Here is a 24,906-nt window from a genome sequence, read left to right as displayed (position 1 = left end):
TGAAAACTCCAGCACTATCAGAGAAGAAACCCTGGAGCCCACCAGAGACAGGAGGATAGCCAGGGACCAGAACTGCAGAGTGGCTCTCCAGGTCCCCCCCAGAGGACCGCCTGATGAGGGCGACCTCTGTGTACTTCTGTTTTCAGTTTCAGAATCACTGTGTGCAGAGAAAATCGGATCATAACTGTGTACTGAAATTCAGTGCACTTTCCCTTTTCCCTCTTCCCAAAGTATAAACTCACCTGCATGTTTGAATGAAGTTATAAATTCTGATCAGGTTGCACAGCACTGATATTCCACACGCACCTACAATGCCTTCAAAACACCATGACCAAAATTAAGCATGTAAATAAACCATATTAAAGTGTAGAGAATTGAAGTGTTATTGCAATGAGACAGAAAACATTTTGTCATATCACCTTGAAAAAAGCATCCAAATGAGTTTGAATCAAAAGGCGTCCAGTCAGAGGTTCCAAGTATCCAGGAGAAAGGGAGAAACATCTTGATGTCTTCCTTGTAGTGTAAGGGGCTATAATTTCTCACTCATGTCACCTCAGTCTGAAGCCGAATTCCTCTGAGCCAAACCTTTGCAAGAGATTTCTTTTTGTCTTTATGTCCGAGCTCCATGTTTCATCCAGTGGTCCAGAGGGCAAAGGTCAAATGTGACTGGATTACATTTGTCAGTCTTATCAACCCCTGATTAGATTTTCATAGTAATCAGTTTTCAACTAGACCCAACGAAATCACACACCAATAACAATGGGTTCAAAACAAGGAGCACTGAGAATATAAAACACATTTAACACATTCTGTACAAAAAATATCTTTATTTCTGTTATGTATTTCTGTTCAAAGGCCAGACGTACCCACAGGTTAAGATATATATGAATAATAACCTCAAATCAAATGGCTTTACAGTAGGTACAGGTAGTTCAGTAGATAAAAATGAAAAAAATCACCATCAGATTTTTTTTTAAACTTTTTTTAATAGACAAGGCAACTAGAATTATTCATTAAATAGGGAAACATACAGCAGCCCTGCAGGATTATAAACATGGAAAACTGTAAGTTTTAATAATGCAGGTTTGTTCTTCAAGTAATGGTCACTCATAGTTTGAGGCATTAAAAAACCTGATACTTCATCAAGAATAGCTCTTCTCAAATGGTCTGGGAGTCCACCTTGAAGTCCCACAAAATAGAAGTCTGACATTTTAATTGTTTTCTGGAGGAGAGTTAGAAGAGATGTTTGATACAGCACTCATGTATGTAGAGTAAATATGAAGCAACAACCTACAGATGTTAGCTTAGCACAAACTATAAATAGAAGGAAAAAGTGTGGAGCAGTCCGGTGGTTAGAACTGGTAAAGGTTTGCTGATTAACAGGTTATATCACAATCTGTTTAACTCGCACAACAGGATAGAAATACTGTTTCCTGGTTTTGAGCAGAGAAACTCTTGTGTTGCAGCCACTGAATAGTCCAGCACAAAACTTTCTGTAACCGTTCTGTAATCGTAAATAAACATTTTGACACTTGTATTATTAGCACTGACTAGACAAACAAGACATACAGTGTCAATGAGTGAGTTCATTACGTCTCATAGATGGATTTTACTTCTCCCACTTCCAGATTTTATGCTAACAAAACTATGCTAAGCTAACTTTTTTTTTTTTTTTAGAAATATCAATTCTCAACTAACTCTCAAAAAGAAAACAGTTTGTGATGGAGTACTTCGGTAGTTTCAGCCGAGCCCAGTCAGGCACGGCGTGGAGGTGTTTTCAGGTCCTTCCCTGGCTCTGGTTGTTCTTAAGTGTCTGTTGCCTCATCAGATCCCAGAACAGCATACTGAGCACCGTGTGAGGGGCCAGTCTAAGGAAGACAGGGCCCATGCCTTTGTAGAGACCCAGCAGGCCCTCGGCTTGGCACACCTTCACCATACAGTCGGAAAATCCATGGTAAAGCTGTCCCTATGAAGCAGATAAGAAGAACATACTGTTCTGTGTTTTTGCTTTATCTTGGTCTTTACACATAGTAACAAACAGAGACCGTTCAAACTCACCCTCCGAAACTCATCCACCGGCTGGTTGTAGAGCCGTGTGCTGATGACATCAAAAGGCGTCATAGTAACGGCCACAGCGACACCGCTGATGCCGGCGGCTACGAGCGCCGTGAGCCAGCTGGTTGGACTAAACCACTAAAGGAGACAAAGAGAAAGTGGTGATTAACTGACGTTTGGCTGACATGGTGACAGCAGCTGTTGGGCTGCATGTGCTGGAAAAATGCCTGCCGTTCATCGCATCTACCTGGGAATGTGACACCCAGTCCTTGGCCGAGGTGAAGGTTGCCAGTTGAGCAGCTGACCCAACCATGACTCGAGGCACGGCCCCGTTTACGCCCCTCCAGAGACCAACTAAACCTTCTCTTCTATAGATGGTCAGAAAGGCATCAGACACTCCCTGAGACGGACAAAGACAATTGGTTGGTTGTTGGTGGATTTAGGCAGGGGACACTTACACTTGACCTTTCTGTTTATGTTCTTCCACTGTGCAGAAGTAGAGCCATTATTTATAAAGGACATTTTCTGGTGTATTGAAATAACTTTTTTATTCATATACTGTTGGGTCATGGATTGGCAGAATAGTGACATACCACAAGTCACCACAAACCAAAGATAAGGGTGAGAGAGCTGTCTGAAAAACACGACTCAATTGAAATCTTAATATAAAATCGTCTTATTTTGAACGTGTCTCTTACCAGATGGTTATGCTGGTGACCGACTGCTATGGCTGTCACAGTCTGAGCCTGTAGATGGGTCTTCACCTGGGAAGAAAACACAGCGCATAAGTTTTATCATATTTTTCGCTGTTGTTGTTATTAATGACCTTAAGACTCATCACCTAGATTAATTATGTACCTGGATGATTCCAGGCACCTCTGCCAATGTTCATGTAGTCACAAACACAAAACCTAGGAAACCTCCGGTCATTTTCCATGTCAAATCCTACTGTATTGTCCTTTGAATAATAATATTTAACCTTCACCTCTCCTTCATTCATTCACTGCCAGCAACGCCACAAGATACTGTATATTTTTGGCAGCGGTGAGTTGGGCAGAAGCAACGTGAGTATATTTAGTGACCTGGATATAGTCACACTGACATCCGATAACGTTGCCTTTCCATGACAGTGCAAAAGGTTGAGATGGTTTAAAAATGCTTTGACGGACAGCTGAGGCAGAAAAACAACAACAGTACTATGCTCGTGTAAAAGCGGACGTTCATAAAAAAGGCGCCATAAATCAAGGTATCTGAAGCTGGTGTGAACGTGAAAACATGTCTTAAACAAACACACATCATGAGCTCTTTAAGTTTCAGCCAGTTTAAGAGCAACTTGAATCCGTATCTGTTCTGAAAAATCGAAGCTGCTTCGGGCCTGGATGTGGGATGATGGGAGGACACAAGGGTAAAGTCCACCCATCAATATGTATTGACTCAGTTTTTCATTATATTGATTTTTTATCTTTTTCGTAAAGCTGACTATAAAAAACCGTTACTTTGCTTCAGAAACCCGTCACACCGGACAAAAATAGACCAAAGACATTTGAGACTCCTTTGAAAGTGAACTGGGGAGCTTTTCTGTCTCGTTTGTTTTTTTGTTTAGGCCAAATGTAGACGGTTTACAATTGTACCATTGTTTGTCCTTTTAATTCCCTGGTAACTTCCCCTTTAGTGGTCCAGAAAACCTGATACAGCAACACTGACTGTGCACTGAAACAGACACACATCTGTCTCTAGATTATCCACTGTACATCCAGACTGGTTTTAAATGAGTGTCTTTTTTATGTGTGAGCACAACAAGACAATACTTTTAGAGAAACTCATGTTAAATGTTTTTTTTACACAGAATGCAGGCTGCAGATTTAGTCTTAATGTACACTATAAACAAGAGCTTTTCATTGTATGAGCTTGAGGAAAGAGCACAAATCAAAAATAGTTTTTAGGTTTATACGAGACACAAGTAAAGATTGTTGTTCTTCCTTTACGTAGCTGTACGGCCTTTCAAGTGTGTAAACCTGCAACCTTACGTAACATTACAGTACTGCATGACTGAACGGAGGGTGACGTAAGTGGTTCCTAAAGGTTTGTCATCAAGGTCAAGGGTCATAGATAAAATTGAGACAAACAGATGACGCTGTAGTTTGACACAATCAGCCTGATATGGCGAAACCATCTGGTTAATGTCTGATGTTTGCCTCGGTACAGAATTACTCAGATCATCTTTCTGTGTTCACTCTCTGGTCTTTTAGCTAATGTTAGTCATGTGAGCTGTTAATTATTTAGTGCTTTAACATGTGTGTGTGATGCTGAGTGTAACCTAATCTTCCCATACGAGCTACATGAGGTTTCAGTTTACTGTGGCCTTTAGTTTTTGATCTAATGTATCCACAACACAGACCGTGTTCAAAAGACAGCAGCGTAATGACATAATGACCAACGGCTGGTAGAATATTTAAAGAGCATAATTTAAACATTGACAGAGAAGAGGAGCACAAGACTTCAAATGAATATTGAAGATCACAAGACGATTACCAGTGTATGAAATAACAACAACCAAAAAAAGAAAAAAGAGAACCATACAAGATTGTTTATTCATCCAACGTTTCTGGAATACTTTCAACTTTCAACAAAACTGAGTAAAATCAAATACTTTTCACATGAACTCAGGTCTGCATGACTTGATGAGGGGTCACAAGTAGAAATGCTGCATCTAGGTAGAAAACACTGCTGCCGTGTGTCCAAATGTTTTTCTTCTTTATCACTGGAACACGACTAAGAGGATGCAATAAAACGAATAGACTTTAAACTCACCAGGTAAGCTGGAGAAGCGATGAAGGCTCCCAGAGCCCCGGCCCCTGCTCCTGACAGCAGACTGCCCCCGTGGAACGAGGTGATACCGAGGGTTTCGCAGTAGGAGTAGGAGCCCAGCCTCACGCCATTCATCACACCCTGGTAGATCAGCCCGACCGAAAGCCCCTTCTGCAGGCCCCGGAGCCCATCTGTGCGGCCCACCACCCAGAGCGCCTGCAGGACTCCCCGGTAGTGTCTCTGGTAGGATCCCCGCGCACGGAGCTCCCCTTGAAGCTGCAGCCGGGTCTTCACAACCTCCAGAGGGTTGGTGAACACGCAGGCTGCACAGCATGCAAAAGCACCCAGGACAAAGTCCAGAGGTGGCCAGACAACTGGAGGGTGCTGCGAGGGACCGAAAACCCCATGGGGGACTGTGGACACAGTGGATGCCATCCTGTGGGAAGACTGGGCTCAAAACACAGACTCTTCAGATGAAGTTTTCAGCAGCTGAGCGATGGTCATCCCTGAGAAGTGATCTTCACAGTTTGTCCTGAGAGTCCTTGGTGTGGTGTGAAGTGCTCCCTCCTTGGCTCAGAACTGGACGTGTGTATTGTGCTTGGTAAAGTAAGGTACAGTCAGAAACAAAAGCTGCCAGCTTCTGTGATAACTCAATCAATATCTGATTACCATGTTCCTCCTAAGACACTGCAGGATCCTGCACCTCTCTGCTGTACTTCTGCAGCAACTTTCGTTAGCTTCCTTGAGTCTTGGTCTGTTCACATGACGCACCATCTGCAGGAGAAATCATTCATGATTAAGAAAACATGTTGGACTTGTATGTTTAACAAAGCACAGCCCTACAGAGAAGAACAAAGACCTTTTGCAATTATCTCCTGGTATGGCAACATTCTGGTTTCTGCTCACATGGCACATTTTAAAAAGCTGTCAGATAATATTTCACTCTCTAATCCTGCAAACCACTTAAATCATTCTTCACTACAACTGAAAATGCAAAAGAGAAAGTAGAGCCTGGTTTAAAAGCAAATCAATCACTGAAAAGCATAAAATAAGTCACCTGACACATACATGTAACACCACTGCAGTCAAACTAATTCAAACCCCAAACAACCTCATAGACAAACACAGAACAAGAATCAAACAAGCTCAAAGAGAAAACTCTTCTAAGTGGCATTTTGACTGTGAGGAAACATCTCATGCATCTGCTTACTTCACAGAGAAACTCACAGTGTTCAATGATCCCGTGCGACTCCATTCTTCCTCTCTCCCCCATCATTGTAAACATGTGTCCTCAGCACATTCATTGTCAAAGTCTCCTCCCTCTGCTCCGAGTCAGAGCCAATGCACTTCAAGCCCCGTCTGCCACCTCACCACAACCCAGAGTCTGCGCGAATCAAGCGGCTCAGCTCCGATCTGCCCCTGCTCCGCTCCTATAGGATCTCTCTGGGTAAAAGGTTATTGTTGGTCAGCGATGGAGGGAGGGGGTGCGTTTGAGGGACAGGAGAATAGATAAATCCGCCAAAGTCTGCGCAGATCATTTTAGGAGAAAGGCGAACTAACCTGTGCACTGTCTTTGAATTTGATTCAATTAAAAGAAGAAAAAAAAAAAAAACGTGACCAACTGTGTTAAACATTTTTTTTCAGCTCAGTCTTTTTTTTATTTATTTATTTCTCTTATGAATGCTCTGAAGCATTTTAGTAATATGTGTTTACCATAAAATTGTGTTTGGAGCGAAAGTTGTTATGTGCAGATGAGATGAGTCATCTCGTCCCATTTTCTTTTCGAGTTATATAAATAGCCACCAGGGGCCGCTGTTCCGCAGAGCAAAAGTTCTCCAAACACAGCTGAACTTCAGTTAATTAAATATACATCTGTTCAAAAATAAAGTCGATCCCACCAAGATATCCTTCAGTAAATGTAATTTATTTATTTTTTATTTTATGACAGATGTTCACTTTTAATGTCACAATACAAACTGAATGAGGGTCTAATTCAGATGTGCAGTACCAAATGAATGTTCACTGTTAAAACTTCATGATTGATTATTATACTTAAAATTAATTTCTCTAACCATAATGAGGTGTGAATTGCCCCATATTTTCCAGGTAATTTGACAGGGTGCAGTTTCAAATATCAAAATATGACACCCTGGTGTCATATTTCATTAAGTATGTTGGTTTCATTAATTCAAGTACATCAATTTATCAGACTTCTCTCCTATGAGCTTTATATCATAATATTCTGTCGTCTAATAAAAACTTCAGGAACGACAATGAAACACCAGATTTAAAAATCTGAATTATTTTAGTGTCAAAATTTAACCAGCAGTGATAATTTTTCTTGAATTAAAAGGAATTAATCAAAGAAACCTAAAAAGATCATTTCGAATGCTTAAAATAACCCGATAGAAAAATGAATGGAAATAAAAACCCAACAAAGTTGTATAGTGATAGAAATAATATATTGCTGCTTCAAATCCAGATGCATTTCAGTATTAAAAATTAGTTTCATACAAATGTCCCTTAAAGTTATATCCTTTTTCTTTGCTGATTCGAATCCAGGCTGATGCAAGTGTTCAAAATTTCTTCTCTTTTAAACTATTGAAAACTGGACAAACTCCATCTACTAGCAGATCAACACCTTTAAGTCAACAACAAACGCAGCCACGTTTAACAGGAAACAAACACTGACAGATCAGACATGGAGGCATTTATTGTTTAACTATGTTTATAGTACAGTGCCACATCTTTCAGCCACCATGGCTCCTGACACACATTATTCAACAACTTTTAACCACTGCCACCACCGTGCATACACACACACACACATACACACACACACACAATCACACTCAATGTAAACATTGCAGGCTTAAAGAGTGATACAAAAAGCAAGGTAGTCGTCAACTGTTTCCGTCAACAGTGTCCGCTCTTCCAGAGTTCCTCTCTCTCTCAGAGTTCAGAGGAGGGTGACACAGAAAAACAGAAATGTTATCGTTTGGTTGTTCGCCATTTTGGGGAACAAAAAAATAAAATTAAAAAAAATCCTTTCTAGCAGTCCTCACTAATCACTGCAGTCACAAACACACACACACAGTCAAGATCCTCATTCAAGCAAATGTTTTTATCAAAGTGTAGTTAAAGTGTTTTATTTCGAATGCTTGCTGTAGGCAGAAGGGAGAATAGTGAATTGAAAAGTGAAACATCTAGCACTGATTATGTCCTTCTCTCCAAATCCTTCCTACATGAAAAAGGCCTTGTGTGTCAGTTCCCTTGTGTGATCACAGGGCGGAGCGTCTGTCTTCCCAATCCTGCCTGATGCTGCATTACCTTTTAGCTCGTACAAAGTACAAGGCGTTGGTTTTAGGGTAGTACTTCACATTCTGTTTTTTGTCCATGAGGCCCCCGAAGATGATGAGCTCTCCCCTTCCCTGCACTACGGTGTGAAGGCTGGTCTCCGGGGGCCCTGTAACCGCAGCAGGAGTCCCGTTCCCATAAACCCTCCAGGACACCACCCCGGCAGATTTGGCCCGGGACACATCCAGCACATACATCTGCATGGGCTTGCAGTTGAGAGACTGGTACAGAGGTTTTCCTACGTTCAGGCTCTGCGGCGGATGGTGACCGAGGCGGCGAGCGATGGGGGGGATGGCGTGTCCGTCGGCTCCGGCAGCCTGTGGAGGGCTGGAGGAGGATGACGGAGGGGTGCCTGGAGGACCTGCTCCTCCGCCGCTCCCTCCTCCAGGAGAAGCCCCCTGCGTCTGAAGGGAAGACGATGACGACGAAGACGGTAAAGATGAGGAAGATTTGTTTTTTACTGCCTCCAGCCCTCGTCTTAAGGCGGCTGGGGACACTGCTCCTGGGGGAGTGCGCGGGGAGCCTGCAGGAGGCGTGTGCAGGCCGTTAGTGCTGGGAACTTCAGGATGGTGAGCAGCAGAGAGTGGAGAATCCCAGCCATAGTCTGTGGAGGAAGGCAGGTGAGGGCGAGAGGGAGGAGATGCGGCCTGCGACGGGCTGGTCCGCGGCGAGGGGGAGGATCCGTTTAGTAATGGAGGAAGTGGAGGAAGAGGAGGGCTGTCTGGGCCCTGAGAAGGGGACGGCTGCTGGGATGAGGACGGGCTCCCTTCTCTGGCACCTCTCGCTGAAGGCCGAGGTCTTAGAGTGCCCCATCGCCCGTTGACACATGGAGCCTCTTCTACAGCTCCCAGAACAACACCAGCCGCCCCGCTCCGAACGGGAGAATGAGAGCGCAAGGAAGGCGCTTCGGGGCCCAGAGGGGCAGGTGTGGCACTTATGGGGGACGGCCGAGAGTTAAGACTTGGGCTGAGCGGTGCGCGGCCAGATGGAGCCTGTGAGAAAACCACCACACACTGGCCCACCTGGTGGTTAAAGAGACACATTAGTGTCCACATTTTACACAAACCACACAGGACAGACAGCTATGTCGCACACTTACCCTACAAGCTGGGTGACACCACAACTCTGGGGCCCCGTGGTCCTCGTTCTCCACCTGCAGCTGCTGCCACCTCCATGGCGGCGCATCCATGTGGAGTAGCCAGGCATCTTTAAGCAGCTTTGATGAACAAGACAAAAGTATAAGTCAAAACTGTCGACAGTTCTACTCACATCAAAAGTGTCGTTTTAAATCCACGAAAACTAAAAAACTCACAGCATTGGGGCCACCACAACCTCCCAAGATCAGCAACGTCTGATCATCAATCACAATCTAATGGGAAAACAATTACAATGTCTCATTTAATTTCATGAAGAAAATATAGGTGGTTTCTGGCACAACATGACCATCATCGTACATGCAGGAGAAAAGGTATTTGACAAAGCCTCTGAAAACATACATCTGAACTACTAGAACTTAAAAATAATTTAAAAAAAAAAGATGGGACAAACTGGTGTAGGGGTAAATCTTCTTACCTGTGACTGGCCTCCTCTTGGGTGAGGTGATGGGCCAGATATGGGTGGTTTAGACCAGGACCACTGCTCCAGGTCCAGAACCCAGACTTCATTACTCCTAAAAAAACAAAAAAAGCAAACAGAGGAACATCACAACATATTCCAACATGAGCACTGGTTCATAAATGGATCTGAACATATTTTCAGAATGAAACAAGTGATAAATTGTACAAAAATGTCATTACATCCATATCTATGGTGTCCTTCAAAAGACTGGTTTACAGTTGCACATCATACCGTGCATTTTCATCTTCGGATTTCTCAGCGGCTGACTAAGCAAATACTCCCTCATTCTCTCCTACATACTATCTACAAGAAGGCCCTCTGTCTTTGGCGTTGAAGTGATTCAGTAACAATAACCGTTGTTCAACATTTGTTAGCACCGACTTCGGCATGACAAACTCAGTTCCATTTGTGCGTTTCTCTTGGTTCTTGTGTTAATTACTGCTTGTGAAATGGGCGGTGGCTGTAACTGAGCTGATGAAGTCACAAAAGATAACCCAGTAAATCATATACTTAACCAGCTGACACATGGGAAATCAATAGCAATTTAACTGGCTACCAACAAGGTGAAACGCCTATGTAAAGCAAATACCCTGTCAACACTCCTGTAGTTTTATGAATAATAAGTGTGACCTTTCGGAAAGCTGTTCTGTTTCATATGTAATCCCTCAGAAAGAAAAACATTTGTACATTTGACGTGCTCCTAACGATCCCCCAAACACCACCATGGTGTTCCCGATTACAGATGAAGAGTGTCCAGCCATCGGTGGAGGTCCATGTGTCGTTACTATACAGTTCCACCTGAAACAACAGAACACAAAAAGGGACAATAATGATGAAAAGCTGAAGTGATACAGAAGCTTGGAAAGCATCTGTGAGAAATATACTTTCTGACCCAATGAATTTGACCTCACCAGTTCTTTGAAGGAGAGTAGGTGTGGATTTCATCAAAAAACCTTTCTGGTTGGTGCAGTGGATAAGGGCTGGGGCGAGTCCATCCCCCAAACAACACTAACAGATCTTTGTGCATCACTAAAGTTGCTCCAGCTTTAGGAGACGGATAAGAGCCTGTAAAAAAAGAAGCACAATATTATATGAATGTATAAATCAATAATCCAATAAACATACTGTATATCCAAAGGATCGTTTTTAAGCAGTCTCTTACGCCTTAAGCTGAACAGAAAGAGGAATCGAACAAACCAACAGCAGGAAGCACTCGTATATAAGCAACAAAAATGTCTAAAAGCATTTATTTTATTAAGCCGTGGACCAGTAGAAGCTCAGTGCAGATGTGACATGCATTCATGCCTAAGCCCTCAAGCTTAGAGCACTAAAATACAAAAACACAAGTGAAATAATTTCACTTCACTCTAATTTCTTTCACATCCTCAAATAAGGTGTACTCAGCTGCTGCAATTAAGAATCTGACAACTGCATTCACAGTTGCCTTCCTATGTGAAGTTATGGTCTTGTAGCTTGTAAAGTTCTCACCTGAGGCTAAAGGGCGGATCCACTCCTTACTGTTGAGGTCAAGTCTCCAAAGATCATTGAAGGCAGCATTGCAGCTACTTTGAGTGCAACCCCCAAACACATACATGGACTGATTTGAATCGTAATAACATGCACCTACAACCAGCAAGAAAAGACAAATCAACCACAAATGAACAACTAACAGCAGCAACCAATGAGAATCAATGTCAATGTGAATTTTAAATGGAATAGTTTGCAGTACAGTTGCACCACAATACTGACTGTGTGAAAAGCGCTGAGTGATAGGGGTTCCTGGATATGGGTATGTGCGACTTTCCCACTGGATATTTCCCTCCTGGACAGCTCTCAAAAAACCATGGTAACACTGATAGGCAACACCTAAAACAGAGAAAATACAAGTACGCATCTGGGACACAATAAAACAAAAGGCGTTCCCACTTGCAGAAAGTGGAATATGACCACACTAAAAGGAGCCATTTTACATCCACTGTCATGTGCTCTGTCACAGTGTAAATCACACACACACACTCAGTAAATCCAACCAGTCGAACTTGCGCCGTCACAGGAGGCATACCTTTAATGAGACGATACCACTGCTTACACACAAGTGCAGCAGTCTTGTGCTCCTGATAAGGTGAGAGGAAGGACAGAATATATTCGAGAACTTCCTCCGGCAGCTCCACCATTGTTCTCCCCTCTCCTTTGGCACAACTGTCCATGCTCCCTTCTTGTAGACAGGACCCCATCTTTGCTTCGACCTCCTCCGTTATCCCAGCAGGCTCTGTACCACCATCCTCTGTGTCCATGGCAACAAAGTATCCCTCTTCATTGTCAGGGGAGCGGGACATTATTGTCTGTTGAGACATGAGACAGGATATGCTAGGGGTCTACACGCTAATATTCGAGAGCAATTTTACCATCAGCTAAATTTAGCCTAAGCACAGTATTAACTAAAAATCAGTCATTTACTGTTTATACATGCATGTCACATATGATGTACTCCTGCTATTGAAGCAAAATGAGGATGAAGCCTTCAACAAAATCGGCTTGTAGTCCGATTCAAGAAACCAAGTCACACTATAAAGCTGATGGCAGCCTGTAATTCTGTAGCATTTTCTACTCGGAGAGCTTAATTGTTAGTTGTATTGTTTAAAGCGGGTGGTGCCCTTTCTTTGGACTGAGCAGCCGGTCCCTCTACATAGCACGCACCTCTTAACATCATTAGCTACGTCTAACTAACTGCCGTTAGCCACCACATAATACAGAATAATGGACTGCTAATGCTAATCAGCAGCTCAAGCTAAGTAACGCTACATAGAAAGAATAATCAAATGTGTCATATTTCAGTTGACTGTGTAGGGGCCAGCTTTTGTCATGAATTACAATTTCATTGGCTAAGAGACCAGGACATGCTGCTGATTTTACGTTAGATTCAAAAAATATAAAGCTAGCATCGGCTAACGACAGCTAACTTATCACGCCAAGCTAAACTCAGCTAGCATCAACGAACCTTTAGATAGCGGTTTGTAGATATAGGCTGGACGTCTTCGATACAATACATCAGCTTGGCAAAATGTGGAAAGCTTACTAACTTGTCACTAAGGTCTAACCGACGCGGCATCCGTTAACATCAACAGCCTCATCCAGTGCTACACCCTACCAGCTAACAAGCTAGCCGTTCTCTTCAGTCAACGGCTGATAATCTCAGCTAACGTTAGCTTCACCAGAGGCTACGGGCGCCCCTAATATCACTCACTTTGTCAGGGTTCCCCCCTGAAACGTTGTCAATTTAACTGTGCAATCTTGTTGATACCTTTTGTTTTAGAACTGTTCTTTGCAGGGCTCTGGGTGTCTATCTTTTGCTCTTCTCCTCCCCGGTATCAGCTCCGGAGACTCCTCTGCAGCCTCCAAACAGTCGCCATCTTCCGCTCTGTGAACAGCGTCCTCCGGCAGAGGGACCCACCTCTGGTATCAGGGTGGGTCCACACTCCCCAGCCACGGTCACTGCGCCCCCAGCCGCCCCTGGGCAACCTACTGTATGTGTTTTGGGAATTCATAATTTTTGGACTGACCTTAATTGTTTTAAATCCCAAACTTGACTCTTCATTTAAATAAAATATTTGGCATATGCTATTTGGTTTGTCGGAAAATTACAAAGCCAAAAATGTATGCAATCAACCTTCGCATATTTATAGCCAAATTTCATATTCACTGTTCCAGATTTGCTAGACAACGACCAAATTTTGTTCCTTTTAAAGCCATATTGATGTCCTGTTCAGGAATATATATATATATAACACAAAGACGTTTGTGTGAAAAATATAACATTGTCTAAACTTTATTCAACTTCGAGCCCTTGTATTTGTTGTATTTGATGTGTTGTATTTGTGTTTTTTTTTCTCGATTAGTTTTGTAACTGCATTTTATCCTGACTATTTTTGTATTGTACTTTTTCAGTGTGTGTGTGTATATATATACACACATATATATATAACCACTGTATGTGTGACCATATGGATGTTGAGATCTACTTTAATATGACTGGTTGCCATGTGCTGTGTACATTCTATTGTCGCAATCAAGCGTTATCAGCAAACATCGAGCTCAAACCTAAAGCCCCATTTACTACAATTTCTATATAAAAAAAAATACATCATTATCTATTTAACTATTTATTATTTGTCAGTATTTTACCTTAATTTTGTGTCATTTAAGATATATTTCTCATTGGGGTAATAAGGCAGAAGGATCTATAAAGAGATGAATAATAGTAAATATTAAATAAAATGTAAATAAAATAGCAGATTCAGTACAGTGCATTTGTATGCCAGTTTATTCTTTCACTCAAAGGTCAATTTGAAACAATTGCCGCGGTGTCAATCAGTAATTAAAGACAAACACAACACAAGTATTTTAATTATAAGTAATTATAATTTTTAGACAGTTGTAACTCAGTATTTTGTTGTCCGTTGACGCTACCTGTCCAAGGTAACGTTATAACGTCATTTCCTTTCTCCAGTTTTAACGGTTAAACTTTGAAGGTGTAGCATCGCCAAGTGCTAATGCTTAGCTAACCTGTATACAGACATTTCAGGGAGTGTAGTAAAGTTATAGAGTTACTGTTTTTCCGCCTGAGTAGCAGGGACCGAGGCTGATTTGCCGAGGTGGCCGTGACGCCGTATTTAAAGTAACAGGCAGCTGGAGGGGATTGCCCTCAGTGGAGCGTTAAAATAAGCTAAGCTAACACGCGGCCAAGGAACGGGCTCTAATTCCTTCATCCTTCAGTCTTTTATTTGATCAACTAAACCCGGACAGACCGAGCTGCCAGCGGGTCTGAGTGAGCGCAGCCCACCGTTTCATGCCCTCTGGATGGGATATAGGTAGCCGGCGGAGCGAAGAGGTAGGCAGCCAACAGTCCTGTTAAACATGGAGGATGAAGAGGTTGCGGAGAGCTGGGAAGAGGCAGCGGACAGCGGGGTGAGAAACACTTATCGTTGTACAAATTTGATCCTAAAAAAGTTTTAAGTCTTTTCAGTTTGACACTCAGGTAGACACAGAGCAAGAATATGTGATACACTTTAGACTCAAGCGGGTTTTAATTATTATTATTTATTTTTATTTCGACGAAACCTGGCTTCCTGGTTGTGTCCAGCAGGCCGCGTTGTCCCATACAAACATGGAGCTGAGTCTTGGCTTCATGACATTTTTTTTTTTTTTTTTTGCTCAACGGAACGAGTTCATGGTTATGAAAAATACGAATAGCTTTTACAATGAGAAAATATTTCCACACTTTTTCCCCTCATAAAACCGTATTGTTTAGACCCGCCCATTGCGGAAGTGACAGGCTGGACTCGGGTGAATCGTTACATACAACAATACAACAACACTGTAGCATGATGCTGAAAGAAACAGATGGAGCGAATGTTTTCATAACCTGTTGTCAGATTAATTAAACCAAATTGATTTGAGTGTGACTAACTGAAATCTTTGCATTCAATCCCCTGTGACCTAATTTAACATTTTCTGTAATCTCACATATATCTAATGTTGTATTGTGATGGTTATGGCTGAACGTGCAGGGTTCCCCTATCCTAATCATCCTGATACATATATGCATATAAAATATGATTTTCCTTTAATTTATCACTTGGTGTTGAGTCAGGAGTATAAAAAACACCACTCCATCCTCAGAGTTTTTAATGCTTCAGCTAAACTATAATACATTTTTTATGTGTTTTATTCGAAACTACCTAAGAGTTCCTGATCTTTTACATTTGCTGTACAGGTGGCTGGACATATGTAACTGTTATAAATAATTGCATTAATCATTGCATGCATTTGTCTCTTCCCTCAGGAAATCGAGAGAAGGCTTGAGGCGAAGCTGAAAATAAATCAGGAAGCAAAGTAAGTAAATGTAAAATTTACCAAAAAGTAGAATTAGTGAATCCTTAAATAAATGTTTACCACTCACTTTCTCTGCAGGAAGCCCAGTTTGAAATCCGCTGGTTCACCCATGCGAACTGCTATTGTAATCCAGGATGACTCTCTGCCTGCAGCACCACCCCCCCAAATTCGGATTTTAAAGCGTCCCTCCAATAACGGTACTGCAGGGAACGCTGCCTCCTCGTCTCGCCCCTCTCAGCAGATGAAGTCTTTGGCCCAACGTGAGGCAGAGTACGCAGAAGCTCGAAGAAGGATTTTGGGTAGTGCTTCTTCAGAAGAAACCCCTCAGGACAATCCATGTCAGGATAGGTAAGATGGGATTTTTAGCAAAAGCAACATAATTTATTGACACAAAGTTATAATTCAAAAGATATGTGAGCCTGAATTGTTGTGATTTATTTGAGTTTTTCTTCCGATCATTAGGCCCTCTCGTGTGAGTGCACAGCAACCATTGGAACCGGTTCGTCCAAACAATCACGTGATCCGCCAGCCCACTGGCCCAGATGGAACCTCAGGCTTCAGACTCTGTAGATAAACATTAGCTGCCTGCTGAAAGGAAACACCTGCTTCCTTGAGAGGGCATGAAGGGTGGCAGTTAAAGGGGTTGATTGTAGCATGAAGAGCAGAGTGGTGGGGTAAGATACAGTTTGACTGACATTAGAAATAAGAGGATATAGCATGGATTTAGATGAACTTCTCCACCCTCTCTCTACACTGCTTACTGGTATGGTCTTTGCCTCTTGCTTTGTCTTTCCCCACTGTGGAACATTGCAAGGGGCTGGCAGAGATCTGCCGAAGATCTAAACCCCGTCTTTTCCACACCGTGAACAGGCTTTTGCCTCACATCCATACACACTGTGATTCTTTGACGTACCATGAGGTGCCCTTTGATTTTTAAGTCAGATTGGCCGGCCAAGTGCCAGGGCATCAGGTGTCTGTCTCTTCAGGGAGAATCAGGAGAGCTTGTGCACCCCAGAGACGTGCAAGCAAACAAGCTGGCCTTTCCACTGATGAGGCGTGGATCGTGGCTGGGTGTCCACCGGGAGACTGGCCTCAGCTTGTCGGTTCAGTGGAAGCTTCACTGCGCCCAGAGTTTCCTGTGTGTTCAGCAACTTGAGTGCAAGGCGATAGGAAATTGTGCTGATTGGACCTTACGAGTAAAAGTGCAGAGTGCCTAATAACATTGACAGCAGTGGCCTGAACCAGAACCTTCCACAGGACACAGGCCTCCTCCGTTTGTTTTTAAAGGAACACCCGGTGGGCACGCAGCCATTGGCCAAAGGTTATAGATCCGAGGGACAGCGTCACTAAATCTAAGCTTATTCAAGCAATAATAATGAAATGACTCCCTGGATTTTTTTATTTACTTATTGCCTATTTGCCTGTGCTGTATTTAGTTTGTTTTAAACTCTTAGCTTTGTTAGTTAATGTATTTTAGTTTCTGAGACATGGTATGTTTAAGTCAGGAGGTCAGTGGTGTGTGAGAGTCGAGATGTAGCCTGCAGAGGAAATTTCATTTGTAGTGTCACACCGAGTTTGATCAAACTGGCAAGTCATGAAGTGAAAGTATAATGTCCCTCTGTGTGTCGCCTTGCTGTTTCTAATCAGAACACTGAATTGGAACTTCTCTTAAAGCCAGCTGCACTTCGTCGTCTATTTTTGCACAAGCTGCAGTCTATTGATTGGTTGGGTGGTATTAAAAAGATGACTTATAAATTATTCAGTAAATAACTATTTCATGCACATTGTAAAGGAGGATAAAATCTAATGCTTCATGTAATATTCTGCCACCGTCAGAGAAACCTGGCTAGAAAACTATAGGAACAGTATGAAAAATATTAGACAACTCTACTTTTAATCAGTGTCCTTTTAGAACAAAATCAAATTTCACTGCCTAATTTGGACGACTGTCTTCTTGTGGTGGTTTTCATCGAGCAGAATTTTACAATATTGTTGACAGCTTGCCACCAATTAAAAAAAAAAAAAAAGTTTTTATACCTTAAAATCAAAATATTGACGATTCACCATTATTGATACTGTAGTTGGTATAACAATAAATGAACCTCCAGCAGGTTTTATGCCTTAATGGTCCCTGGTTACCAACATCCACTTTGTACTTGGTAGTGCTGGCTAAATGTCAGTTCTTTGTCTTTGCTTACAATTAGTTAGTTAATCATTTGTTCAGTCACAGTTTATATGTGTGCTCTGCAAAAGGTAAATAGAAAGCAGCACCTTGTTAGGGTATCTTATGCTTTCTCATTGAGGTGTTCCATCCATGACTGCACTTTACTATAAATATATTTCAATTTCAGGCATCAGAAAACCCACTGATTAGAAATACTGACAAGGAGAGAAATAAACAAAAACCGCCATTAACAGTAAATTACAGTAATCTTGCTCCTGCACTGCAGTAAACCTATAAATATATAAATATGGCTAAAAGTGCTGCATTTACATTGTGTATGTATTTCAACCTCGGTAGCTGCTCAAGAAATTGAACTTTAAGGCCGTCTCAGTATTTCTGTTTCATGACTCTACACTGCTAGGGACATGAAAAGTTGTCTGCTGGTTTTGGGCCTACACCATCAAGAATACATCCCCCTTAAACACTGTTCTCATGGACCTGGTACAGTCATTGAAGCAAAAGGTATTTGTAATCAGCTTAAATTTATATTTGACCAGGAAGATCTTGTACCTGTGTCATCTGTTCATGATGCTTTGTTGCTGTCGCCCACAGTCACCTGTCTACTTTGAGGCTCATGTGATGTCATTGTTGTTTTGAAACTTGAAAAACACAAATGAAATTTGTATACCCTTTAATAAACACACTCAAAGACAATACAACTTGGTTCACATTCATTTTTTAAGGCTTTAAAATAAAATAGCCTTGTAACTTCAGAAATAACGTGTATATGGCTGTATATAGTTTAGTGTCTCATGTTTTCCGGTTTGGCTCCTATACTCTAAATGTTCCCACAAACCTATTTTTGTCTTAATTGATCAACAGTTGGTTCTCAAGTACGTCCACATGGTCTCAGGGACGCACTGGATGGTCACACTTTATAACAACTGCACACTGAAACATTGAAGTAAACCAGTAGCAGTTCAGCAGTTTATAAATGTAATTACAAATGCTCTATTCTTAATTCATAAGCATCTCTGTAACATGTTTAATAAGTGTATTTTCATATGTGACCAGAGAACAGTTTATAATTAATGAATCAATTAATGAAATATTAAATACTTAGCAAATAGTATTAACAAGTTCTTTATGTAAGATCATTTAGAAAGTGTAAGTAAACAATTAAAATATTTAAATGTATATTTATACATCTGATTTTATACATGTAGTAATAGTCTGTTAATAATTGGTTTGTAAATGTTTTTGTGCTGTAATTCATGGTTAATTCTGGTAGTGATTGTTAGTGAACTGTCTATGTCTTGTAAAGGATTTTTAAAGGGCATCTCTCTTGCTGTATTGCCCTAAATGGTGTAGATAGCTTTATTTTTTACAACTTTCCATGGAAAATAGATTGATTTCTCTCATTTTGATCACTTCCCTCACTCTCTTGATAGTTTTAGTAGCACAGACCTCTTTAACAGAACACAACGGGGGTTATTGATATTATTAAAAACAGCAGCGGTCAATATTGTGCATGCTGGCTCACTGTCATGACTTCCTGAGGCTTTTGAGCCAATTAAATGAATTAAAGTTGCTTAGGAGGGCTGATGTCTGTCAGGGTGCAAAATGTGACACCATCATCATCATCATCGTGGTGAGCTCTACCCTGAGCACAGGTGTAATCAGCAAGCTCAACTGAAACCACCATTGACAATGCTTTAAAACATCCATTTTCACATACTGAACAAACCTCCACATGGCAGTTGTTTCATGGACAACTGTGCTACTCAGGCCATAATATATCCAAAAACCAGAGACAACTGTTAAAAGCTGACTAACCTAGATGTATTTGTTGTTTCAATAGTCACAAATAGAGCTAAAACAAAGTCGGCTAGACAAGTTAAGTTTTGTTGAAAGGGCTTCAACACTCATCCAAGTGGCCTCTTCTGGTCTAAATAACTAGAGTGGAGTTTATATTTTTATTAGAATATAAACAATAGTAGAAATACAGTTTTGGAAAGCATAAAAGGAGATTGATTTCAGACTGAATATTTTAACAGCTATACAGAAAATAATGACAGTGTGTATTGCTTTAGGGGTGTATCTTTTTAAAGGACACTATGAACACACTTGAGACGTGTATTGATGATTTGACCACATTTGAACGATGTGTGTTAATAATCATGCTGAGTGTCGTTCTCCCTCCTGACCAGAGGGGGCGCTGTTTGGGTCCAACTCCACTTCTCGTCCTTTCACACGCAGCCGAGTAGCCGAGGTGTCCATTGAACGTCGGAAGTTGTTTTTTGGTTAATGAAACTTGACAAAATGGCAGAAGACAACAGTTATGAGTCCATGCTCTGTGTAAAGCCAGAGGTTCACGTTTACCGGATCCCACCGCGGGCTTCTAACCGAGGATATCGGTAAGATTTCAGCAGAAAGTGGTAAAGTTTTCTTACTGGCGAGTCGAGGGAAGAAACGGTCAGTAGGCTAAGTTAACGAAAATGCATCCATTATCGGACAGCGAGTTGTCATTATACTTTGCATTTTCCTAATTCTGCGCAAAATGTCTATAAGACAGTTATTTTGTTACTTTTTAACAGTTTAGCTAGATAAACGTAGCTGTAATACACATGCTAGCTAGCTAATTAATAAAGCTAAGTATTGCGAAACAATACTCCGCAGTTTTATCAGCTCACGGAAATCGGACGTTAATATTCAGATTTTTTTCAGTCTCTTCCCTGCGACTTACAAAAATATTTAAAAAGTTAATTTGGTCTCAAACGCTTGAGAAAATATAATATTACTGTACTACTGATAACTAAAGTTGTGACAAGTTGTATGTATGTGTCCGATAATGGGTCTAGTTGTGATGAGCTAAACGCGTCCATAAGTCCGTAAACTAGTTGTTGGTCAGCATAACATTTAAATGTGTTTTATCAAGTTGAGTCGCCTCTTTGCTCACAATCAGTTGGTTGAAGAAAGTATCTCAAAGGTAACTTTTCCTGAAGCTGTATTGTTATGTTCCTCAGTTGTAATAATATATTTTGACAACCCCGTTTTAGTCGGTGAGCCAGGCTAAATAACAAACACAGCAGCACAAACCACATCCTCCGAAACGATTATACAGCTGGGACACCACCTCTCTAACGCTGCTTCCACATAAACTGAACAATAAAACAGTCATGAAGGGAGATTAAATACTTATAAATAAGTCTGTCCCACTGTGGACGTACATTAAAAGATTGAGAGCTCAGTGTTTCATGTGGCCTTTATTTTAGTCTTACAGAAAGATTTCAGTTTTACTTCCTCTTACTGTGAACAGGCTCATTTGCATTTGTGAAAACAGTGATTGAGACTGAGCTGTTTCCAGTAAAGACAATTACACAAGCCTCTTAAATATTTAGATGTGACTTTCCTGTTTTTGCAGTGCTGCTGACTGGAAGCTGGATGAACCCGCTTGGAGCGGCAGGATGAAAATCACTGCTAAAGGGAAGATGGCCTTCATCAAGTTAGAGGACAAAAACACAGGTGAGCAGCAATTAAAATGGAGGGAGACATTTAGTGAGTCAGTACCCAGGCAAGATATTCACCACTGTTGCCACCAAACAAAGGGACACTGTTGGCAGGCAAGTGTTGTGTTTCACTTTGTAATTAACATTCCCAACATAAGTTAAACTGGCTTCCTCGCTTTAATCCTGAACGGAGTTAAGGTCAGTAACATAAAAAATGTGAGAGAAGATGTCTGTCACATTAACAATGTTAGGTTTTTATTCTATTTTTCTTACTTTATCCATGAGACACGATTACCTGCCTGTAATAGGAAACCACCCCTAAGGCTGTGTTTGGTGTTAATGTCGTCTTTGCAGGAGAGCTGTTTGCACAAGCTCCAGTTGAACAGTATCCAGGTTGTGTAGTTGAATCGGTCACAGATTCCAGCAGGTACTTTGTGATCCGGATAGAGGACGGCAATGGTAAGACATATTAATTCATATGAACTACTTTCATTAAATAAGAATAGCTTATAGGTCCCAGGAGGTTCTGTATTTTCCTGTAAATCCAATATATGTGTAAATATCTACTATTTTTGTCCTGGCTATTGCGTAGATGCTAATGCTAAGATTAAAATGCACATTCACGTGTACCAAGATTTCTAATGTATTATTGTCCATGCACGTTTTTTTTTTTTTTTTTTTATGAAGGGCGTCATGCTTTTATTGGTTTGGGATTCGCTGATCGCGGAGACTCATTTGACTTCAATGTCGCTTTACAAGACCATTTTAAGTAAGTCTCTATTGGCACAGTGTGAAACATTTACTTCTCCATGTTGAATGTGACATTTTGAGCAACGTTCATATCTTTATATTGACTTTGTGGGTTGTTAGTGGTGCACATTTGTTCAAGTCCTCACTTGTTCTGTATTGACCACAAGAATTGAAATTATGTGTAAACTGAAAGTGATATGGTTTGAAAGTATTTAAGTTGGATAATTAATTGAGATCAAACATTTTTCCCTAAAATAAATAATAAAGAAATAATTTCATCAAGATTTTTTGTTGCATTACTTTTCAAAGTTGCAGCTTTGTAAAGATGCGTTGTTAACTTGATCTCTACAAATTATTTTAGTTAAACTAATTTTGATCTCAAACTCTGAAGGTGGGTCAAGCAGGAGGGTGAGCTCGCGAAACAGGAAGCCACTCAGAGCGCGGCACCTAAACTGGACCTGAGCTTCAAAGAGGGACAGACCATCAAGATCAGCATTGGGGTGAGCATGAAGCCCCCACGCGACAGATGAAAAGTGATGAATTAGTCGAATGCTGGCAGATTGTAAGAACGATGTGAACTCTGATGGCTGTCCATCACAGAACATCAAGAAGAAGGAAGCGGGTGGTGCCAAAGCTCGGCCTATGGGTGGAGGTCTGCTCCCTCCTCCTCCAGGAGCAAAGCCTGGGGGTGTCCTGCCACCTCCTGTAGCACAGCAGACCGTCTCAGCTGTACCGACTAACGCTGGTGATCACATCACTTTCAATCTGCAGCAACATGTTTGTGTGCCATGTCGATAACTTGAAATATTGACACTTGTTTTTTTTTGTTTTTTTTCCAATGTCCAGCTGCTCTTTTAGACTTTGGCTCCCCCGGCCCTGCCGCCCAGCCCAGCTCTGACTTGTGGGGAGATTTCACATCTGCAGGTTCTAAGTAAGTTTTTTTTTTTTTTTTTCAGCTGCACTTTTCTGTATCATGTAATCACATGGTTCCTCATCCTCCTCCTCTCCTCTCCCACACAGCCCCAGTAAAGATGCTGCCAAACCAGGATGGGTGCAGTTTAGTTGAGTCGCAAGGAAACGTGCACACACTCAGGTTCCATACATTCCTCGGACGGCACGACTGTGGCAAAAACAAACTAAAAGAGACTTCCCGGCTCATCCATCGCACTCATTCTGTTCACATAAAGGCCTCTTACCATCACCCTCTGGAGGAACAAACGTGAAAAAATGTAAACATTTTTTTTTTTCTTTTTTCCAGAATCTGCTATGCAGTAGGAATGATTTTAGTCGTCAGGTAATCACTAAATTGTAAATGTGGAAGTGTCTGCTCTCTTTGAAAGGAACTAGCGGTTTGACAGGCTGAAGGGAAAGATTGTCTCGTCACACTAACCTGGTAAAACGTTTGTCTGTTGCCTTAAATCAAATAATCCCTTCTTCAACTAGTTTCTAGACGTTTCACTGTCCACAATCAGACTTGATGGTGTCCTCATCTCTGCGTCATTGTCCGTGAATTATCTCTTGAAACCAGCACTGCTCATCTCAAGGTTTTCTTTGCCATTTGGGGAAAAATAGTTGAAGTGACCCTGTTTTGTTTCGCTGTGTACCGTATGTTTTGTTTGTAACTATTTCCTGTCACTCTTGTTTTTGTAGTTCTTTCAAAGCTTTATTGAAGTTTGGTGATTAGTTTTACATTGAAGCTCTTACTCCATCAAAATTACCAACATCTGCTTTTTAATCGCTGTGTCATGTTCATCATCAGTTTGTTTGTCGGAGTATCAACATGTTAATGTTCGTCTTTGTGTACAGCCTTCTCGTTTCCTTTCCTCAGGCGGATTTTTAAAATGTGCCTTTTAGCCCGTTGAACTGTCCTGACTCTTGTTGATAATTTGCATCGAGTATTTGATTAAGTGCCTTTCTGAAAAAGAGTATATGAAATGTAAACCCATGTTTTCTTGTAAATAAACTATATATTTCATTCTTTTGTTTCATTCTTTTACATCGGCACACTGTTATAAGCCTGTGCATTGAGAATTAGATGTGCGTTTTTGGTTTTCACAGCTGCAGGGTGTTTTCAGAGTCATTGATTGTGCAGCACATGAGGCTTAAAATAGCTCATTGCAATGAGGATGTAACTGCCGTGCTTTTACTAACCAGCGTGATCGATAAATTAGAATGAATCCTCATCAATTATTGCCTGTAAACATTTTAAGGAAACTAGCCCTCTATAAAACTTTTTCACATTCAGATGTTTAAATGCAGGCCAAAGTAACCAGAGCTTGAGACATTAAATATAAGAAGCTGAAGCAGCGTCCCGGAGGAAAGAAGTAGATGGAGACAACACCACCCAGAGTCTGGACGCTGGTGGTGGAGCTGATGGGCTGGTGGAGACTTCTGTTGGAAACTGGGACGATGTGGGAGGAAAGGTGGATTGACAAAATCAGTTTGCATTGGAAATTTATTATATTTTGAAAAAAAAAAAAAATGGACATATAAGTATTAACAATATATAAAAACTTTCTTAGACACTTTCACTTGCGGCTGCACAGTGTTACTCTGACGTCTAATACGTCTAATAAGTGTTGTGTGTGACTGTTATATTAATGACTGTTGTCAAACCACTTAGTGGTGATTCAAATAAATTAAATCTAAAACCTAACAATGAATTTTTATGATGGGTTACCAGTGCGAGTTTTCTATGTATGAACCAGTGGCAAATAATGAAATAATCTTCAGACACTTTTCTTCCAGTTAGCA

At 41.2% G+C, this 24,906-nt stretch overlaps 4 protein-coding genes and 1 long non-coding RNA gene across 6 annotated transcripts; 2 read left to right on the top strand and 3 right to left on the bottom strand.

Moving 5' to 3' along the window:
• Window positions 1–6: 6 nt before the first annotated feature.
• On the bottom strand, window positions 7–577 carry LOC125006160. Its single transcript, XR_007112540.1, has 3 exons — window positions 420–577; window positions 243–315; window positions 7–157 (listed from the first exon to the last, which is right to left on the bottom strand). It is a non-coding gene; the product is annotated as an uncharacterized LOC125006160 (long non-coding RNA).
• Window positions 578–807: 230 nt separating this feature from the next.
• On the bottom strand, window positions 808–6,237 carry slc25a34 (solute carrier family 25 member 34). The gene is made up of 6 exons (XM_047582474.1): window positions 6,091–6,237; window positions 4,867–5,637; window positions 2,754–2,819; window positions 2,303–2,455; window positions 2,059–2,193; window positions 808–1,966 (listed from the first exon to the last, which is right to left on the bottom strand). Exons 2-6 carry the CDS (start codon window positions 5,296–5,298, stop codon window positions 1,778–1,780), a joined length of 975 nt encoding a protein of 324 aa, XP_047438430.1. The 5' UTR covers window positions 5,299–5,637; window positions 6,091–6,237; the 3' UTR covers window positions 808–1,777.
• Window positions 6,238–7,306: 1,069 nt separating this feature from the next.
• fbxo42 (F-box protein 42) lies at window positions 7,307–13,306 on the bottom strand. The gene is made up of 10 exons (XM_047582472.1): window positions 13,139–13,306; window positions 11,900–12,179; window positions 11,587–11,703; window positions 11,326–11,460; window positions 10,749–10,902; window positions 10,525–10,635; window positions 9,793–9,889; window positions 9,533–9,589; window positions 9,320–9,436; window positions 7,307–9,242 (listed from the first exon to the last, which is right to left on the bottom strand). The coding sequence occupies exons 2-10, from the start codon at window positions 12,171–12,173 to the stop codon at window positions 8,190–8,192; spliced, it is 2,115 nt and encodes a 704-aa protein (XP_047438428.1). The 5' UTR covers window positions 12,174–12,179; window positions 13,139–13,306; the 3' UTR covers window positions 7,307–8,189.
• A 1,033-nt stretch (window positions 13,307–14,339) lies between these two features.
• LOC125007028 (SUZ domain-containing protein 1-like) lies at window positions 14,340–18,612 on the top strand. The gene is made up of 4 exons (XM_047583584.1): window positions 14,340–14,802; window positions 15,680–15,729; window positions 15,808–16,077; window positions 16,192–18,612. The coding sequence occupies exons 1-4, from the start codon at window positions 14,752–14,754 to the stop codon at window positions 16,301–16,303; spliced, it is 483 nt and encodes a 160-aa protein (XP_047439540.1). The 5' UTR covers window positions 14,340–14,751; the 3' UTR covers window positions 16,304–18,612.
• A 1,525-nt stretch (window positions 18,613–20,137) lies between these two features.
• necap2 (NECAP endocytosis associated 2) lies at window positions 20,138–24,127 on the top strand. Of its 2 annotated transcripts, none has more exons than XM_047584033.1 (8): window positions 20,138–20,310; window positions 21,318–21,418; window positions 21,757–21,861; window positions 22,087–22,171; window positions 22,544–22,652; window positions 22,753–22,897; window positions 22,999–23,083; window positions 23,173–24,127. In XM_047584033.1, exons 1-8 carry the CDS (start codon window positions 20,201–20,203, stop codon window positions 23,216–23,218), a joined length of 786 nt encoding a protein of 261 aa, XP_047439989.1. In that variant the 5' UTR covers window positions 20,138–20,200; the 3' UTR covers window positions 23,219–24,127. The 2 variants fall into 2 exon arrangements, with proteins under 2 accessions (XP_047439989.1, XP_047439990.1); XM_047584034.1 differs by having other exon boundaries at window positions 20,139–20,310; window positions 22,090–22,171.
• Window positions 24,128–24,906: the final 779 nt, after the last annotated feature.

The sequence above is a fragment of the Mugil cephalus genome, chromosome 4 (genome assembly GCF_022458985.1).
Source record: "Mugil cephalus isolate CIBA_MC_2020 chromosome 4, CIBA_Mcephalus_1.1, whole genome shotgun sequence".
Taxonomy (NCBI): domain Eukaryota; kingdom Metazoa; phylum Chordata; class Actinopteri; order Mugiliformes; family Mugilidae; genus Mugil; species Mugil cephalus.
The sequence above is the reverse complement of the archived record's forward strand: the minus strand, read 5'-3'. Positions and strand labels throughout refer to the sequence as shown.

Coding starts and splice junctions, on each gene's coding strand:
- fbxo42 (XM_047582472.1), bottom strand. CDS start 12,173: ATGTCCCGCTCCCCTGACAATGAAGAGGGATACTTTGTTGCCATGGAC. Junction 11,461..11,586: donor CACTCAGCGCTTTTCACACA/GTCAGTATTGTG, acceptor TGCTGGTTGTAG/GTGCATGTTATTACGATTCA. Junction 10,636..10,748: donor TACTCTCCTTCAAAGAACTG/GTGAGGTCAAAT, acceptor CTGTTGTTTCAG/GTGGAACTGTATAGTAACGA.
- slc25a34 (XM_047582474.1), bottom strand. CDS start 5,298: ATGGCATCCACTGTGTCCACAGTCCCCCATGGGGTTTTCGGTCCCTCG. Junction 2,194..2,302: donor ACTGGGTGTCACATTCCCAG/GTAGATGCGATG, acceptor TGTCTCCTTTAG/TGGTTTAGTCCAACCAGCTG. Junction 1,967..2,058: donor CGGTGGATGAGTTTCGGAGG/GTGAGTTTGAAC, acceptor TCTGCTTCATAG/GGACAGCTTTACCATGGATT.
- necap2 (XM_047584033.1), top strand. CDS start 20,201: ATGAAACTTGACAAAATGGCAGAAGACAACAGTTATGAGTCCATGCTC. Junction 21,419..21,756: donor GTTAGAGGACAAAAACACAG/GTGAGCAGCAAT, acceptor TCGTCTTTGCAG/GAGAGCTGTTTGCACAAGCT. Junction 22,653..22,752: donor CCATCAAGATCAGCATTGGG/GTGAGCATGAAG, acceptor TGTCCATCACAG/AACATCAAGAAGAAGGAAGC.
- LOC125007028 (XM_047583584.1), top strand. CDS start 14,752: ATGGAGGATGAAGAGGTTGCGGAGAGCTGGGAAGAGGCAGCGGACAGC. Junction 15,730..15,807: donor AAAATAAATCAGGAAGCAAA/GTAAGTAAATGT, acceptor CTTTCTCTGCAG/GAAGCCCAGTTTGAAATCCG. Junction 16,078..16,191: donor GACAATCCATGTCAGGATAG/GTAAGATGGGAT, acceptor TCCGATCATTAG/GCCCTCTCGTGTGAGTGCAC.